This window comes from Citrus sinensis, chromosome 3 (genome assembly GCF_022201045.2).
Source record: "Citrus sinensis cultivar Valencia sweet orange chromosome 3, DVS_A1.0, whole genome shotgun sequence".
Classification (NCBI taxonomy): Eukaryota; Viridiplantae; Streptophyta; class Magnoliopsida; order Sapindales; family Rutaceae; genus Citrus; species Citrus sinensis.
The window spans coordinates 47,435,949-47,452,615 of NC_068558.1; the positions used below are offsets into that span (position 1 = coordinate 47,435,949).

At 34.5% G+C, this 16,667-nt stretch overlaps 1 protein-coding gene, 1 long non-coding RNA gene and 1 other non-coding gene across 3 annotated transcripts; 1 reads left to right on the forward strand and 2 right to left on the reverse strand.

Moving 5' to 3' along the window:
- Positions 1 to 2,549: 2,549 nt before the first annotated feature.
- On the reverse strand, positions 2,550 to 4,623 carry LOC127901512 (uncharacterized). Its single transcript, XR_008053724.1, has 2 exons — positions 2,981 to 4,623; positions 2,550 to 2,824 (listed from the first exon to the last, which is right to left on the reverse strand). It is a non-coding gene; the product is annotated as an uncharacterized LOC127901512 (long non-coding RNA).
- Positions 3,979 to 4,155, reverse strand: MIR166E (microRNA MIR166e). Its single transcript, NR_129294.1, has one exon. It is a non-coding gene; the product is annotated as a microRNA MIR166e (primary transcript).
- Positions 4,624 to 12,584: 7,961 nt separating the features above from the next.
- On the forward strand, positions 12,585 to 14,257 carry LOC102614503 (homeobox-leucine zipper protein ATHB-7). The gene is made up of 2 exons (XM_006491278.4): positions 12,585 to 13,141; positions 13,259 to 14,257. Exons 1-2 carry the CDS (start codon positions 12,779 to 12,781, stop codon positions 13,637 to 13,639), a joined length of 744 nt encoding a protein of 247 aa, XP_006491341.1. The 5' UTR covers positions 12,585 to 12,778; the 3' UTR covers positions 13,640 to 14,257.
- The last annotated feature ends 2,410 nt before the right edge of the window (positions 14,258 to 16,667 follow it).

Sequence of the window (16,667 nt, forward strand, 5' to 3'; positions counted from 1 at the left end):
GAAGTGCAGATAATTAAAAACTGTTATTGACGAGTTATGGGGTTTATCAGGAAGAAAAGAAAAGAAAAAGTATGTATGCATGAATTAACGTGAGTGTGTTTAGCATTATAGGGGTGTTATCAGAATTATTTTTATTTTTAAAGGTTTTAATGGGATGTTTTTGAAAAGCGCGGTTTTATTAGGAAATCTGGAGGGTGTCAAAAGTTCACCTCATTTTGGATCCTTCCAAATTTGTAGGCCCAATAATCGTATTTCCCAAATGCTCCGATCAAGTTATCACCGCCGGGCATGCACTATCTCCGTCTTTGAAGTATTATATTTTTAATCCCCACGGTTTTCATTACCTAATAACTGTCACCACTTCCTTGGGTAAGAAGCCGGAAGTAACCTGTGCAGCCAGTCAATTATTGGGCTGCATCGTGGAGATAATACACGGTAGCAAGACACCGCCGAGATAATACCAACAACAACTCCACCGTCCACTTTACCAAGTTTTTCTTAAGAGTATGCCTTTTGCACCTCTAAAAGTTCCCTATAAAATAGATAAACATCTTCTTTTGATATGAGATCTCATGAGTTTTTAAAGATCTTGTACCGTGTGTTTTAAGTGATTGTCTATCAGTAGGATTTAACTTTTTCATTTTATTTATTTATTAACTACAAATCATCCACATGTATATTTTACACAAAATGAGATTATTTAATTGAAATTATTTAAATAACTTGGTACATATTAATTTATTTTTTCTTTCAAATGAAAATTCAATTAAATATTTACATAAATTATTCTTTTAGCAAATTTTTTACACCCATCTCAGTTTGTAATTTATACTTAATTTTTAAATAATTTTTTTAAAAGAAAATTATAAAAGTTTAGAGTTATGAAAACAATCTTTAAATAAATTTACTATTTTAGGATTTATATGAGATTTAAAATAATATAGACCATAAGGGATGATATAAAGATAGAGAGCATTTTATTTTATTAAACTTCGTAATTCTGTGAACTATATAAGAATTGTATTGAGTATAAAGCTCACAAGTTTATTTATGAGCTATCTCAACCACATAAAATTTATCCGCATATAAGATAAATGTACTTTGGCATTCGATGGAGATAATGGCAAAGGAAGATTATTGATTTAGTGTTCTTGAGTAGTTGTGTTGTTGGCAAACTTGATTGTGTTGCCAGCACCCATAACATCAAGGTGAATCTCTGCATTAAGGATCCATGGCAAGTAGTTTTTGCTGGAAATGTCCAGGGCATCAAAGTCAAGATTTGTCAAATTAGCTATCTTCAATCATGATTCTTCAGGCTTCATTGGCAATGTTAATAACAAAATAAACAAGAAAACCCCAATAATTAATTTTATTTTCTAATGTGGAAGTCCAAATTAACGGCAACCACAAAAGCATACTTATAAGGGTAGTTTCATTAATTAAACATATAAAATAAAAAGAGCAGGGGATAAGATACTTCTTATATCAGAGTGTAAGATACTTCTTATATCAGAGTGATCTAATGCTAATAATGAATTTGTGAAGCTTTGTATCCAATACAATTCTCAGCTCACTGAAATACGAAGTTTAATAAAATCAAGTGCTCTCTAGCTTTATATAATCCCTTGTTCTCTAAGTTATTTCTATGCATTAGTAATTAATACTTTCCACACTCTCAACAATTATGAGAAAGAACACTAACAAGGATTTAAAAGATTTGAGTTTTTTGGGGTCATGATTTTGACTTTTAGCCATTAATAAGACCTTCATCTAAACTAGGGAAAATTTGTGCGAGACTGTGACTGGATCATTACCAGCTATCCCAAGTCACGATTTTATTTTTTTATTTTTTTATGGGTTGACGCTTCATTACTTACAGTCAAGTAGTACACACCAAGTCACCAACAAATACCAATCAATCATGGAAAGTTGTGGCCATAGAGCTTTAGTAGAAAGAATTCATAGATATGGCCCAATGTTGAAAGACCTCGCTTTCTTTTGAAAAACAAGCTACTTAAAAGCAAAGCCTCGAAAATCATAAGCAAAGCAACAAGAGTTTTACTTTATGTTCACAAAGGTCAGAAAGATGCAATTTCCCAAAAAAAAAGTTCTTTATGAGACAACCATTCATAATCATACAATCCCTTTTCGGCAAAGGATGAAGGAGAGATAAGTATCCACGTAATTCAACACATTTGTTCTGTTTAATTTCATTACACTCGAGGTACAAACATTTCACATACATATAGGTGATTTCTTGATTTAATTAATTTAAGGGGAGGGGGGGGGAGGGAACTGACACTTGCTTCCTAGATTCCAAACCAGGCATTTGGTATAGTAAGAACTTTCTTTGGAAATTGCTTTGAAAATTCAAAAGCTCGTCACAGTAACCATTATAGGAATAAAAGATCATCCATCCATCCATATCTGATCTTCTTGCTGACGTTTTAGCAAGTGCTGTGAACAGCGCAGTGAAACAGCAGTCTCTACTCTATGCGTCTGTGCAACTGAGTGTGTTTGAGAGATAGCTTACCTATGCCCTAGCGGGCTAATAACTCGTCCATCACAATAAATTAATTTGAAAGAAATATAAAACCTTAGATTCGTAACAAATTTGATATCTGGGTTTTTACAAAACTATGTACTAATGAAACACTAGAAAAGAAAATGCAAGTTCAAAATGCTATAGCTCCATTCATGATCTTTAGTAATCTGGCTCTTTGATAAAGCAGAATGGAAACTTATCCACGTCATCCCAATCAAAGTTGAAATTTTAAGCAGCAGCAATGGAAGGCCCCGGCTTTATAACTCCTGTACAATAACCCTGAAACAAACACAAGAGGGGAAGAGACACTTTATGAAACAAGAGAGAGAAACTGTGTAATCACATTATCATATCAAATGATGTATGGATGATGACCATTAGGGTTTTATTCTTAAATTAGGAGATGATAAAGCCGAGGCGAGTACACTTACGTACCCATATTCATACAACTCAGTCACAGAAGCTGTCATTGTGCTCGAGTTTAATTACATGCTTTATATGTACTTTTACAAAAGAAAATTATATATAATTGTCTCTTATGCACATTGCCTACAAAATTCAAAGGAAGGCATTGTTAAATAAACAACAATTAAAATAACTATAGCCATACATTCGTTCAAGGTTGTGTTTTGAACCACGGACTGAAATGTTCAAATGCAAGTTCCTTCCATCAAACACATAAAGCAAGCACTGAAGCACATACACATACGTTTTGCTAAGGAAGGGATGCACACTACAAATGAAGTAATTAACCCACTACCACAAACTTCTAAGCTCTAATGAAGAGGTATAATGAGAAATCGTTGAATATAAGACAAAATTCAAACGGAAAAAGGAAAATCTTTTATAATTAATTAATTTAATTTCCATCAAAGAGATTGAGAAAAAGAAGAATCCATTGCCATCTATTAAAGGACACAGAAAGGGGAAAACTTTGTTGCTGGTAAATCTTTAAGCCAGCTTTATGCCTTTTTTTTTTTGTAAAGATTGATTCAGTGAGTAGAGAGACAACAAATCCAATTGCTGTAACATGGAATTAAGATGAAACCCTAGCAAACAGAGAGAGAAAAGGATGAGGGTGTTTGTTGGCTTTACCAGCAAAGTTAAAAGCCAGATCTGAAAGTTTCAGAAGCAGACAGATCAGATTCGAGAAGCCATCATGACGAGAGAAATCTGCCTACTAATGAATCAGATAAAAGGGCTACTAAAACTGACAGAAACAACATCATAACATCATAAGAAAAAAAATAAAAAAAAAAAATTCGGGGGTAATGATGAAACTTTTCATGGAACTACTGGTCAAAGAGCTTCATCATTACTCCAATCTGCAACCAAAATTCATATACTAAATTATATAGTACATATCAATAAAAATAAACCGAAAAAAGAAAAGCACAGCAAACCAGAACATGCAGCAGCCTCGATAAAACGCCATGGAAGCAATATATTGGGGGGAATGAAGCCTGGTCCGACGACGCCAAATAAGCTGAATCCGTATATTGTTATCCACCATTCAGATGCTAGATCTATGAGAGAATACGTAAAATTAATGGATCAACAAGCAGTGTCCTCGAGCCAGACAACATTCCCCTCAAAACAAAAAGCTCCCCTCCATTTGTAACATGAGACTAAAATAATAAACTCCACAAAAATTCCACTCGAGACTCCTTTTATCCCCCAAGAGTCTCGGCTAGCTTCAAGGGGGATGAGATGAGAAATCCAGAGAGAAAGGGAAAGGCGATGATGAGGAGAATGATAGGGTAATGAAATGGGATTGTGGGGGGGGTTTATATGAAGAGTAAAATGAGTGAGAAATGGAAGCCAACGTTGAAAAAGACAAAAACATTTGTGCAGACTCGACCCTACAAGCTGGTTTTCCCACTTCCAGAAATGACCACGACTCCATGCAACCCGCTTTTTTTGGTCTAATCTTACAAGTATTTGTGTGTTGTGTGTATAATACATGTATTTGGAATTCTGGACTTCATATTTCCACCGTTGGATTTGCCTTTATTTTGATGATGTTAGCACCTCGTACATGGATTGAATGAAAGTTTAAAAAAAAATTTAAAAAAAAAAAAAAAACTCTCACCATTAGATTTTGGGTGTGATGAAGGATGGTGTCATCACTCGCCAGACATAAACTACTGTAACTGCACTCTGTAGCCTAGATACGATGACCCATTATGGACCGTAGGATCACTTTACATTGTACTATGATGCTAAACAAACAAAATAAGATTGTAATGATGATATAAATAATTGAGTGAAAAAGGAATCAAAAGTAAAGAGGTGAGAAGTGAGTCAGAGGAGTGGTTGAGTTATTGAGCTGCCCGATAATAGCAAGCCACATTTAATATTTATCCCTTTTTTTTTTTAATTTTTCGTTTTTTGGAGTCATATGAATAAATATTATACAAAAATTTGAAAATTTGAAATTAGGTTAATAAATTATTGACAACTTATTTTTTTAAAAAAAAAACTTTTGTTTTTCATGAAAAAGCAACCCTCGTCTGGCGGGTCACTTTTAGGGAAGGCGAGGAATTCGAGGCGATGACCGACAGATAGGGTTAGGGGTCCACGCTTTCCTTTTCACTTCACATTTTTACCCCCTCGTCCCAATTCCTCGGCGACTATTGGGTTAGGTCAATATGACTACGTTCTCACTTTATTTATTTGTTTATTTTTATAAAACTGAAATTGGCACTTAATCTTATGGCCTCTAATGAAATTAACTTCTTCTTTTTTTTGTCTTCGTCGTCAATGATTAAAATGGACACCAACATTGTTTGTATTATTTAAAACTTCATGAACTATTATGCTGTTAATTAGTTGCATGTGAGAGTGAATTATAGGCATTGCTTTAATTTAGTAAGCTGACTGTATATATATATCTTTATTAGGAGGACCCAACACCTTTGAATCTAGGTAATTCCACAAAATAAAAAGGAACCTGTACATTTTCAATTCGGGTAGGCAGTTAGTCTCTTTCAAAATTCCCTCAATTTGCATGAATTAAGGGAATCCAAAAGCCGTCTTTGAGTTGGTTCATTGAAATTAACGCATGAAATTGGTTTAAGTTCATGCAACTCTCCAATTTATGTCTTAAAAAGATTTTGGGGGAGTATCAAATATCAACTATCAAGCAGATTTTTTATTATTTTTAACAGCTGCTGCGCTGGAAATAAGTGTACTGTAGCCAAATAAATTTAAAGAATAGCCCATCAATTGTATTGTATGGGTGCCAAATATGTTTCCCCCATATTTAAATCTTATACTGAAAATCAAAGATAACCACTGCTGTGAATGAAATTTGGATTGTAAAATCTTATCAGACATCTTTTTTAGAAATAGAATCACAAAGGAGACTATGGTTATTTGTTGTCATTACATTGCATCACAACTTGAATTTTAATCCAAATTTCCATCCCCTTTTATCGTGCAATAATATACATACATACATACATACATATATGTATATATAAAATATATGTATGCTATTATTATTAATAATATTATTCTATTGATAATTAAAAAAAGATTTCTACTTTTACATGCTCCACGTGATCCAAAATTTATTCAAATAATCAATCAGATCAACTAAAGTAGACAAGGGAATTCAATTATTTGTTAAAGTGAAGCAAATTTGAGGCCAATTATCAATAAGTAGAAACGAAGGTGGTGGACTTTTGATCTAATAATTAGTTTTTTGCCATAATAATGTTACTCGAAAAACTTTCAAGAAAGAAGGTTCCATATAAAACTAACTCACACAGGAATCACATAAGTCTTAATCTTAATGACAGTTAATTAGTGCATCAGAGAGAATCGGCGAAAATTGTGCAAGCCACATTCCAATTAAACACACATCGATCGATATGCTCTTGTTTTTATCTAAAGCGGGGTACCCGCAAGATGTGCTGCTGCCGCCAACGCTATAACTAGAAGCCTCGCGCCCTCACCCAGCAAATTAGCGAAGCCCCAAGGCTCGCCTCCACCAATTCTCTCTCTCTCTCTCTCTATTCGCTGTACTGTACTGTTCTGTACATCAGAGTGACAAACGGAGAGGACGACACTGGCTCCAGATTTCAACGCTTTTAAAAGTTCTTGAAAATTGTGTCTGTTGAGAGAGAAATGCTCGATAGAAACAACACGTAAATGTCAAATCCCACATCTCCAACCCAGGTTGTCGACTCCCTCGATTTTATTACTATAATAACAATAAATACCCATTTCCATTCTTGCATAATAAAATATAATATAATAATACATAATGTTTCGAAATATGTATAGTAAAAAAGGCAGTATATTTTCACGTTGCAGTATTTTCTGTATGGCATAAGTAGTAGTTTGGTTCCTTCCAACACCCCCTGAACCTGGATGCATAATGTTTCACTGTTATCTAAATGCATGGTCACGTGCTCTCTCTCTCTCTCTCTTTCTATATATATATATATATATATATATATATATGTGTGTGTGTGTGTGTTTAGATGTTAAGGATCTTAATTCATGTGGTATTTGAGAATAAAGAGATAAATAATTTATTTTTATTGTTTAATAAATGAATGATATATAATATTAAAATTGAAGTTAAGACTTAATTATTATAATCCTAACTATTATTTTAATTTAATTTGAAAGCATTGAGAAATTAAGACTTATGATATAAAAGAATTTTTATAAAAAAGAAAAAGGAAAAAGAAGAAGAAAGAGGAGTTGTTGAAAAGCAATAAAAGGTTGAGAAAACTTTAGAGATAGCTTTTTGCCACCCAAGTCAATTTGGTGTCCGGATCGAGAAGGAGAGAGAGAGAGAGATTACTCTGTAAAGCAAAAACAATCGTACAAAATAAAGACAAAGCTTACGTGGGTCGGGTTCTGCTTGTGGTGTTGTTGAGTCAAAAAGAAAATTAAAATTTTTAAGTAAATCAAGAAATCTTTTTTTTTTGTTTTCACACACAACCCCATAATGTTTGACAACTTTAAATGAACTTTGATTAAGATGGGAATTTGGAATTTGTAATCGGGTATTTAACGCTCAGATTTGCAGCTCTGTAGGGTGTAGCATTGTAATTAGTGATAAGTACCAGTTGTTACAATTGGTCTTCTCTCTTTGTTTCTTTGCTCTTTCTATTTATTTCTTGTCCTTTCCCTTGTGTCCAACTCATCCTTCTATTCAAACTGGTCATAAATATATTTTTAGCGTTCTTGTACCGGTACGTTTTCCACAAGGCGCGCAGGATATGAACTTCAAAGCTATTTGTCTAATCCTCCTCACTTACTCTGTACATGGAGCGTCTCATATATGCATGGGCATGCGCCGAATGGCATTAGTCTTGCCCTTTTTTCTTCTTCTTCATTTTATTTTTTTATTTTTTATTTTTTATTTTTTATTTTTAATGAAAGGGTAGATCAGCCTAGCTATTTAAAGTTGAATCTTGTTCCAAAGTAAAACAAAGCTTCAGTCTTCAATCACCAGTTTCCTAGCATACAAATACAATAGGTAGCTCTAGATGGTAACTTTTGCGGTTCTCAAGGCTTCTAAGAGGCTGCACTCAGCACCCTTGCCTCTTGGGGTGTCATTTCACGAGAGAGAGCGCTAGCCTTGTAGGTCACTATTTTGTTAACCCTTTTGATGGGGAATTGCCGTAGGGTAACAACTTTTTAACACAATTCACATGCCTTTCAACTCTCGGGCATGCTATAGTTTTTGACCGATTCTCCACTCTCAAAGAATGGGATGTGTAATTCATAAGAAATGTTAATTAAACGTGACACAACGTTGATTGGAAATTACAATAACATGTTTACGATTAAATTTAACTCGGTTGACACACATATACAAAAATCTTATGTCCAATAGTAACACACAGATGGATTTTAGGTTTAATATGGGATCTGTATTAAATACAAGCATAAAATCAATCTATGTGTGAATTGGAAGTCATTAAAAGATAAGATGGTGTAGATTACCCTTAAATTTAACTTGCACTACGCACTACCGCCGACGTTTCGTGCCGTGAAATTTGCACTTAGGTGTACTAGTATTATTATCATTATAATTCTGTATGACCTTTAACGTGCAAAATGGATACCCTTCCGTTGCAAGAGTTTGATTTGGGCCAAAATCAGTGTCCAGACATTCAGGCTTGACCCACTGTATATAGTTTAAAAGAAAGCCGAGTAATGCTGATAAAACCCCTTCATTGTCCTCTAAACACCCCTTTTTATTTTGGCAATTATTTTTAAGGGCAATCATATAATTCTACTTAAAACTCATCTACTGATTCTTTTTTTTTTTTTTTCCTTTCCAATCATCTACTGATTCTTTGTCTTCTATCCTACCATTTTATTATTTATTTTCTCTACAAACTCTTTCAACGAATCAACATATCATTTGTCCTTAAGGGCTAGTTGAATGGGTTTCAACAAATCAACATGCTATTTTCTTTACTTTTATATGTTTGTGACTGCTCATCTATCCGATCATTCTGGAGAAATATTCTTTTATTTCTTTTCTTTTCCTAACAAATTCATTATGATCACGTTGGTTTGAGCCAAAAAAGAAAAAGAAAAAGAAAAAGAAACCTTTAAATCAATTGTTTTAGGAGTGAGAAAATTAAAAAAAGAAAAACACAGTAAATGGGATTTGATAATGATAAGAAAAGTGTATTTATAATATTCAAACAACCATAATTGAAAATGGAGTTTCATAAGGATTTTGAAAAGATGTAAGAAGCTTCAGCGAAACAAGTGTGACCACCGAAGTGTCCAGGGTTTGCCCAGTGTGCATTCAGCGGGGACATACTTCGGCCCACGGTACGACGTGCAAAAAGAAAAACTCATGATTATCCGATGGGGTTAGTAAAATGATTTTGAGAATTTTAAGGAAGAATTAATTATTAATATTAATATCCGGATGGTGTAGTAGTAGTATTTTCATTCTTGAGTACAAACAAGGCCTCTACTATCTTGATCCTTGAACTCAAAGCGACCATATTCCCAATTCCATGTGATGACTGCGACAGCAATTCGATCCATTACCTGACCTGCCAGTTCCCACATACGTAGTCATTCGACACGGTCAACTCCGTCCCAATCCCACTCACCTCACGCCATCTCGCCACTTCACGGGTCCTTTGCCTCTCTCTCAAACCATGTGATGTGTCCTCTCCTTCACCATTTAACGACACTCCAGCGTTTAAGATAGGTTCATTCGCGATTGCCTCTCGCTGTAGCTTCACTTACCCACACGACGCAATTTTATGTGCGCTCATCTCTAATCATAACCTTTGCCTAATACAAATAAAACCGATGTCTGTGTCATACGTCCTCGTTACTTTAATATGATCACACTTTTTTTTTCCCCTCTTTACTCTGTAATTATGACATAAGTCCGCTCTTTCCCACAATAATATCAGGTACTTCTGATGAATTAAAAGTGTCCAATCTGGACCGTCCAACTGTTGGCTTGACCCGGTCTTATGAAACCCAAGACATCAGTTCCCATTCCTTTTGATCTTGGATGTATTCCTTATTGTTAAAATAAACTCGTGGGGTAGCCTAAATGTTAACTGATGATTGGAGGTTGATAATTAACATCAATTTAACATCACTCTCCCCTTCAAATTAAATTCACTTTTTTAAAAATTAGAGAGAGCAAAATTTTTATACTTTTTGAAAATTAGATAAGATTAGAAAGTCGAGAAGAGTGAGAAAGGGTCTCTCGTGGAAGGCTGCAACCCCACGTGGCAGAAAGTCAGAGATTGCCAAAAAGCGCAATAAGACAGAAGACATCTCTACTTGAAAAAACTTGTCCCACCGAGACGACTCTCCACGGGCTACGATATTCATCGTAGTTCCGACACGTGTCCCTTATAATAAACCGATCGGTACACGCAGAAGGCAGAACCAAGAGTTTCCTGACACATCATCTGCCACCCACCTAAAACTCAGTAGAAAAAGACGACGTAATGAGATTCTGAGTTCGGACCGGGGGCAGGTGGCAGTATATCATTGGTTGACGTGTGATGGGTGATAGATCTCTGTCGCGGGGCAAATATTTTTAATTGACTGAAAAATATTAATTCTTGGTAATATCCTATTCCATGTCTTTAATGTATTAAAAGAGAGAGAGAGGGAAAGAAATAATTTTTAATTCGTTTTCCGTGGGAAAACAAAGTTGGGTGCGTTCCGACCCTGGGCTGTGATGGTGACTCAGCCTAACGACCCTCCATGGCTCAAAGCTCACAGTGAAGTCAGAGCTCAGTGGCTTTCGCATTAGCCTTTAGCCAAAGGCCGTGTAGCTCAGGCCTTGCGTAGAATTCGGCAACAATATTTTGGGGTAATTTTTAAAAATCTCCCGTGAGGTTTGGGCTTGTTGCAAGTAGATGGTGAGAATTGATTTATTTATAAAAAACCTTCTACTGTCAGTTAAGTTTAACATTGACCGTTAGTTGACCGTGCAAAGACAATATTACCCTCAATAATAGTTTGTAAACGAAAATAACTATAAAAAAACCAAAATGATTGGTGCAAAAAGCACAAACCCTATTTTTTGACAATTTTATCCTTGTTAATTCTAAAAATTTACAATATCATAGGTAAAGATTATAACTATTTCATTTTTAAATTTTTAATTTTATCTTTCTTGTAGGAATTTTAAGGAAATATCAATAATTTAAAGAGGATTTTTTAATTTTAATTTTTTATAAGAACTTTAAGAAAATATCAATAATTTAAAAAGTGTAAAATAGTTAATAATTTTGATTTTTTTTTAGTTATTTTCGTTTATAAACTATTGTTAAGGGTAATATTGTCTTTGCACGGTCAACTAACGGTCAATGTTAAACTTAACTGATGGTAGGGGGTTTTTTATAAATAAATCAATTCTCGCCATCTACTTACAACAAACCCAAATCTCAGGGGAGATTTTTAAAAATTACCCCAATATTTTGTTAGGCTTATTAATGACGATAATGACTGTGAATCTGTGATTTACCGTCAGCTTGTCCTAAATCTTAACTGTTCGGTGGAGTGCGCGAAAATTCAGCGCGTTACTCATCTTCTGGCAGAAGCCGTTGACCTCCTCATAATAATGATATTAAAAAATTAAATCAAATTAGTTTTGGGGGAAAATAAATAAAACTATTAGATGATATCAACCGGAGCTCTTAACCACCTAGATCATTAGCCAGCGTCGGAAACTCTTCCAATGAGTTCGGAGTGTCCGTATAAGGCGGATTCGAGCTTGTTTTTTTTTTCTTCAATTTTTTTCGCTTGAATCTTCTTTATAAGATAATGGTCATTTGTAAAAACCATTTTCTGTTGGTTTACAGAATTAATTAAGGGCTTATATTTTCTAATAATTTAAAACCACATCTTACATTAATTGTAATTATAGTACAGACATAGCACATGACATGGAGGATATACCAAGGTGGGAGGGCAGCGACTGTTCAGTTTAAGAAAGGAAATGAAGCGTTTAGGACATCAGAATTCAGAATTGGCCAAGCATTTGCAAAATTTCTACCTCACGAAAATCACAAAAAAATGATCACAACACAAGTCCAATGAGGCAGGATGTGAATTTTTTAAAGCATATCAATGGAAAACGAGGCAAAGTATTTATTAATAAATATAATATTAGCAAAGAAAGATTAATGGCAGAACGTGATTCACGCAGCCGACACTCTCTAGGGCTTAGGACAAAGCGAAGGTGAAGCTGTGACGATGACAATGTAGATTTTAATATGGTTTATTATAAGAAAATATATAATTAAGGATAAAATATGGCGCCATCTTTTCATGAAATGAAGTGTATAAGCAGGCCACGCAAGCTCGTGAAGAAACGGCTTGGACCCGATGCTGGCGCATTTCATTTGAGTTTTGACATTGAATTTATCAAGTAATACAGAAAAAAGAAAAAAAAATTATATTCATAATTAATTAATTAATTAAAATTTTGTGAAAAATGGGCCAGGCACTAGAGGAGAAATAGCATACGTTATCAGGTTGGATATAAATGGAAAGTGAGAAACTCAGCCCCCCCCGTCAGTCTTAGAAACAAAACCGTGATATGCACACAATAAGCAAATATAATTAAAACATGCACAGAGCACTCGACACAGCTTAAACATCCCCCAAAAACACAGCCCCCTCTTTGAATGATTTTTTTTAAAAAATTAGAATATACAAAAATTATCTAGTCACCAGCACAAATTCCGACTAAAGATGTTAGATGGGGGCGAATATTCTCCGGCGGCTGAGCCATACAGCTGCATGAACGAGATCACAACAACAACGACAACCAGAAAGAAGAAGTGCAAGAACAAGAGGAGGTTCAGTGATGAACAGATCAGATCATTGGAACTCATGTTTGAAAACGAAACTAGACTCGAGCCTCGAAAGAAGCTGCAGTTGGCTAAAGAACTTGGGTTGCAGCCTCGTCAGGTTGCAATATGGTTTCAGAATAAGAGAGCTAGATGGAAGTCGAAGCAGCTTGAACGAGACTACAACATACTTCAAGCCAATTTCAATAACCTTGCTTCAAGGTTCGAAGCTCTGAAGAAAGAAAAACAAGCCTTGGTTATTCAGGTACTAATTTAATTATATATGTCGGTACTCGGTTTCTTGGTACACCAACTTAATTAATTGATACCAGGGGATGTCGATCTAATGAAAATGCTAATTCAAAATATATGTATTTGACAGTTGCAAAAGACGAATGAGTTGTTGCAAAATAAGCCACGACGGGAGGATCAGAGTCCGAGTGAGAGGCAGTGTTGCGGTCAAGTTGAAGGTGTAAACAGCATGGAGAGCGAATTGGACAATGGAGACAGGGACACCAACAAGTGTGAATCAGAAGTGAAGCCAAGCTTGTCAGCAGAACTGAGGCTAGGTGTTTTGTCAGATGATGATAGCAGTATTAAGACAGAGTATTTTGGACTCCATGAAGATGAGCCTAATCTTATGACTATGGTGGAACCTGCAGAGAGTTCCATGACTTCACCAGAAGATTGGGGCAATTTTGAGTCAGATGGTCTCTTCGATCAATCTAGTAGTGAATATCAGTGGTGGGACTTCTGGTCATGAATCATCCACCAAAGGCATTTGTTTTAGCTTATTAAGAAGAGAAATCTCAGCGAACCATGATGAGGTGGAGGAATTATTTTGCGGACCATTAATTGAATCTCTATCAGTTTTTGGTGCCATTGCAAAAGCTGTCAATGAGTCAACAACAACCCCACTTCACAAAATCTGCTACATATGCAGTTGCTGTAATAACTGGTTTGGGCCAGGAATGAGATGATTTGACTAGTTTAGAGAAGCATTTAGTAGGATTGTGTGTAGTTAAGTTATAGCTAGCTAGGAAGAGCCTTCAAAGAGCCGGATTGAAGGGCTTAAATTAGAAAAACATCCGCTTGTTTGTTGGGGTTGGTGCGTATTACTGTGTAACCAGAGGAAAGAGAGATTGATTCTGCTGCGTTTCCCTCCCAACAAATTAAGAGAGATGTCATCCAACATCATTCAGCTAGAGCCTTGGAGGCACGATAACGAACTCCGTTTGTGTTTCTCTTGCCCCCTCCTTTTTAGGTGCCTAAATTTCAATTTGTTATTTCTCTCTTTTCTTAGTCTTCTAATGGCTTGTGTATTGTTATTGATATGATTATTTGTCCACATACATATTACATAGAACAGAGTTTCATGTCATATGTACCGCGTTCCGCGTAGGATCAGAGACATGCTTTATTAATAATCTATCGCCAGTAATTTCAAAGTGAGAGCAGTGAGGCGATCAAAGAAATTGCAGAAATGAAGAGTCAATTAACTATGATGTGCTGGTGCTACATCGAAACGGCCAAAAATATTCCAAGTGATTTTCTCATCAGAGGAACAGAGCAAAAAATTAGAAATAAACAGCTGAATTATGAAAATAACTAGAGAGTCAACTTGATTTATTAATCATTTAATTAGATTAGAACACCCTCTTCTTTCCTGCCTCTGCGCATTAGATACTCCTCATCTCTAACTGATTACAGAAACATAAGATAAGAGATCCATTATCTGACTCTGAGGTCTGACCCTTCAAATTCACAACGCGTGCTCATTAACTTTGATGTAGATGTTTGATATTTTTAGCATAACAACAATATTCGCAAAACACAATTAAAGCAGAAAGAATCACATGTACGTTCATTCTCATTGAAATTGAAAGGGATGACTGAAATGTGAGACTGAGAGCAGGACACAATTCGATTAGAGGTGTTGATGGTCTGGGACTGACCAATGGCATCGCAGCCATGTGTGTGGCAGACGGAGAACTCGATTTCGTCGCTTACCATACTAAAACCAATATCTTATCGCTTCCCCCAACATGATTGTCCAATTATATATATATATATATATATATATATATATATCGACCAAATTGATCCAAACTGATTCATCAGGTATATTTAGATCAGTTGCGGTTTTTAAATTTTCAAGTCTATTACCGTTTATTTTGGTTTTTCGTTTCGATTTTATCCAATTCAATAAAACTATGAGGGTAGTGGATACAATGCAATACATTTAAGAGTATATTTATTCTTATTTTAGAATAAGTTATACTTAATCCTCGTAGGTACTATTTACTAAATATTTGAGTTTAATAACTTAAATATTATAATTGTCTATCCTCGATGTTAAAACATAATGATATAAAATAATTATTCTAGTAATTTTTTAATTTTTGTTAATTGGATTTTATTAGAACCTTATTTTATAGTGTTATAAAGTATTTTTTATTATTATTATCTACTAAGAATTTTATTTTTGTATTTATATTTTACTAAACTATTTACTATATTATAAAAAATATTATATAACTTATTCAATAAACCTTTTAGATAATAAAAACTCCTCTTCCATAGTTCCTTCAAAATTATTTATTGAAATATCTTATTATAATTAGGGGTGGATAAAATCGGATATGGTTCGGATTTGGATCAATCCAATCGGATTTTGGATTGTTCGGATTAATATAAAGTCATCCAAATGCAATCCCAGCTTATATATGATCCGATTAAGATCAGTTGAATAGTTTAGATTAATTCAGATTCCGATCGATAATATCATACTGAAATCATATTCTGATGTGTTTGGAAAAAAAGAGAGAGAGAGAGAGAGAGAGAGAGAGAGAGAGAGAGGAATTTGGATCACTTGAAGTTGAAATACAAAATTGAAATTACAAAAATTAAGGAAAAAAAAAAGCACCAAGCTAGCCAATGGCATAAGAAAGACAAAAAAAAATGAAAGTGTGATCATTTTTACATCAATCAATTTGTTGAGAACTTAGTAACAATTGCATCCAAAAGCAGGAAAGCTAAATAAACAATTAATTTTACAATCACCAAAAAACATGGAGAATGACATGCAGGCAAAAACAAATTCACAAGCAATTTATTCAAGACCCAAACCTCTGCAAGTTTTTCCAAAGTATCTATTCTTACAACCTCTGCACCTCACAACCTTTGATGGAGCTGACTCTATTTGAAACCCTTGTAATAAACAAATAAATGCAACGGCGACGTTTAGGACTTTTGCAATGTGCAGCTCACGGGCTTAGCGGTTGTTGGCTAGGACGTTGACAGCATGCAGCTGGGGCGATGACAACTAGATAGTTGGTCGACATTTTCTCAAAGAGAATGGCTGGGTTTGTGGATGATGCGGCTGGGTTTGTGATTGTATTTTAATTTTTATTTAAGTTATGTGTTTTTTAAATTGTAAGTGCAATCTAATCAGATTGATCCGGATTCAATCTGATCCGAATCAAATCCAATCATATTGCAAAACTCTTATCCGATCAAATTTATAGCTAAATTTGAATCTGATCCAAAAAAGATTAGTTCGGATCATATTAACACAAATCCGATCCAATGTTCAACCTTAATTATTCGAGGAATGGACGGAGATGATTTTTATCCAATTTCTTTTTCGGGAATCCCCATCCTCTCCCTAATTCCCTATTTTCTCATTGTAATTTTAATTTTATATAATTGTTAATGAATAAATAATAAAATTTAAATTATAAAATATTAAATATTAGTATAAATAATAAATATTAATATATGTCTTTAAA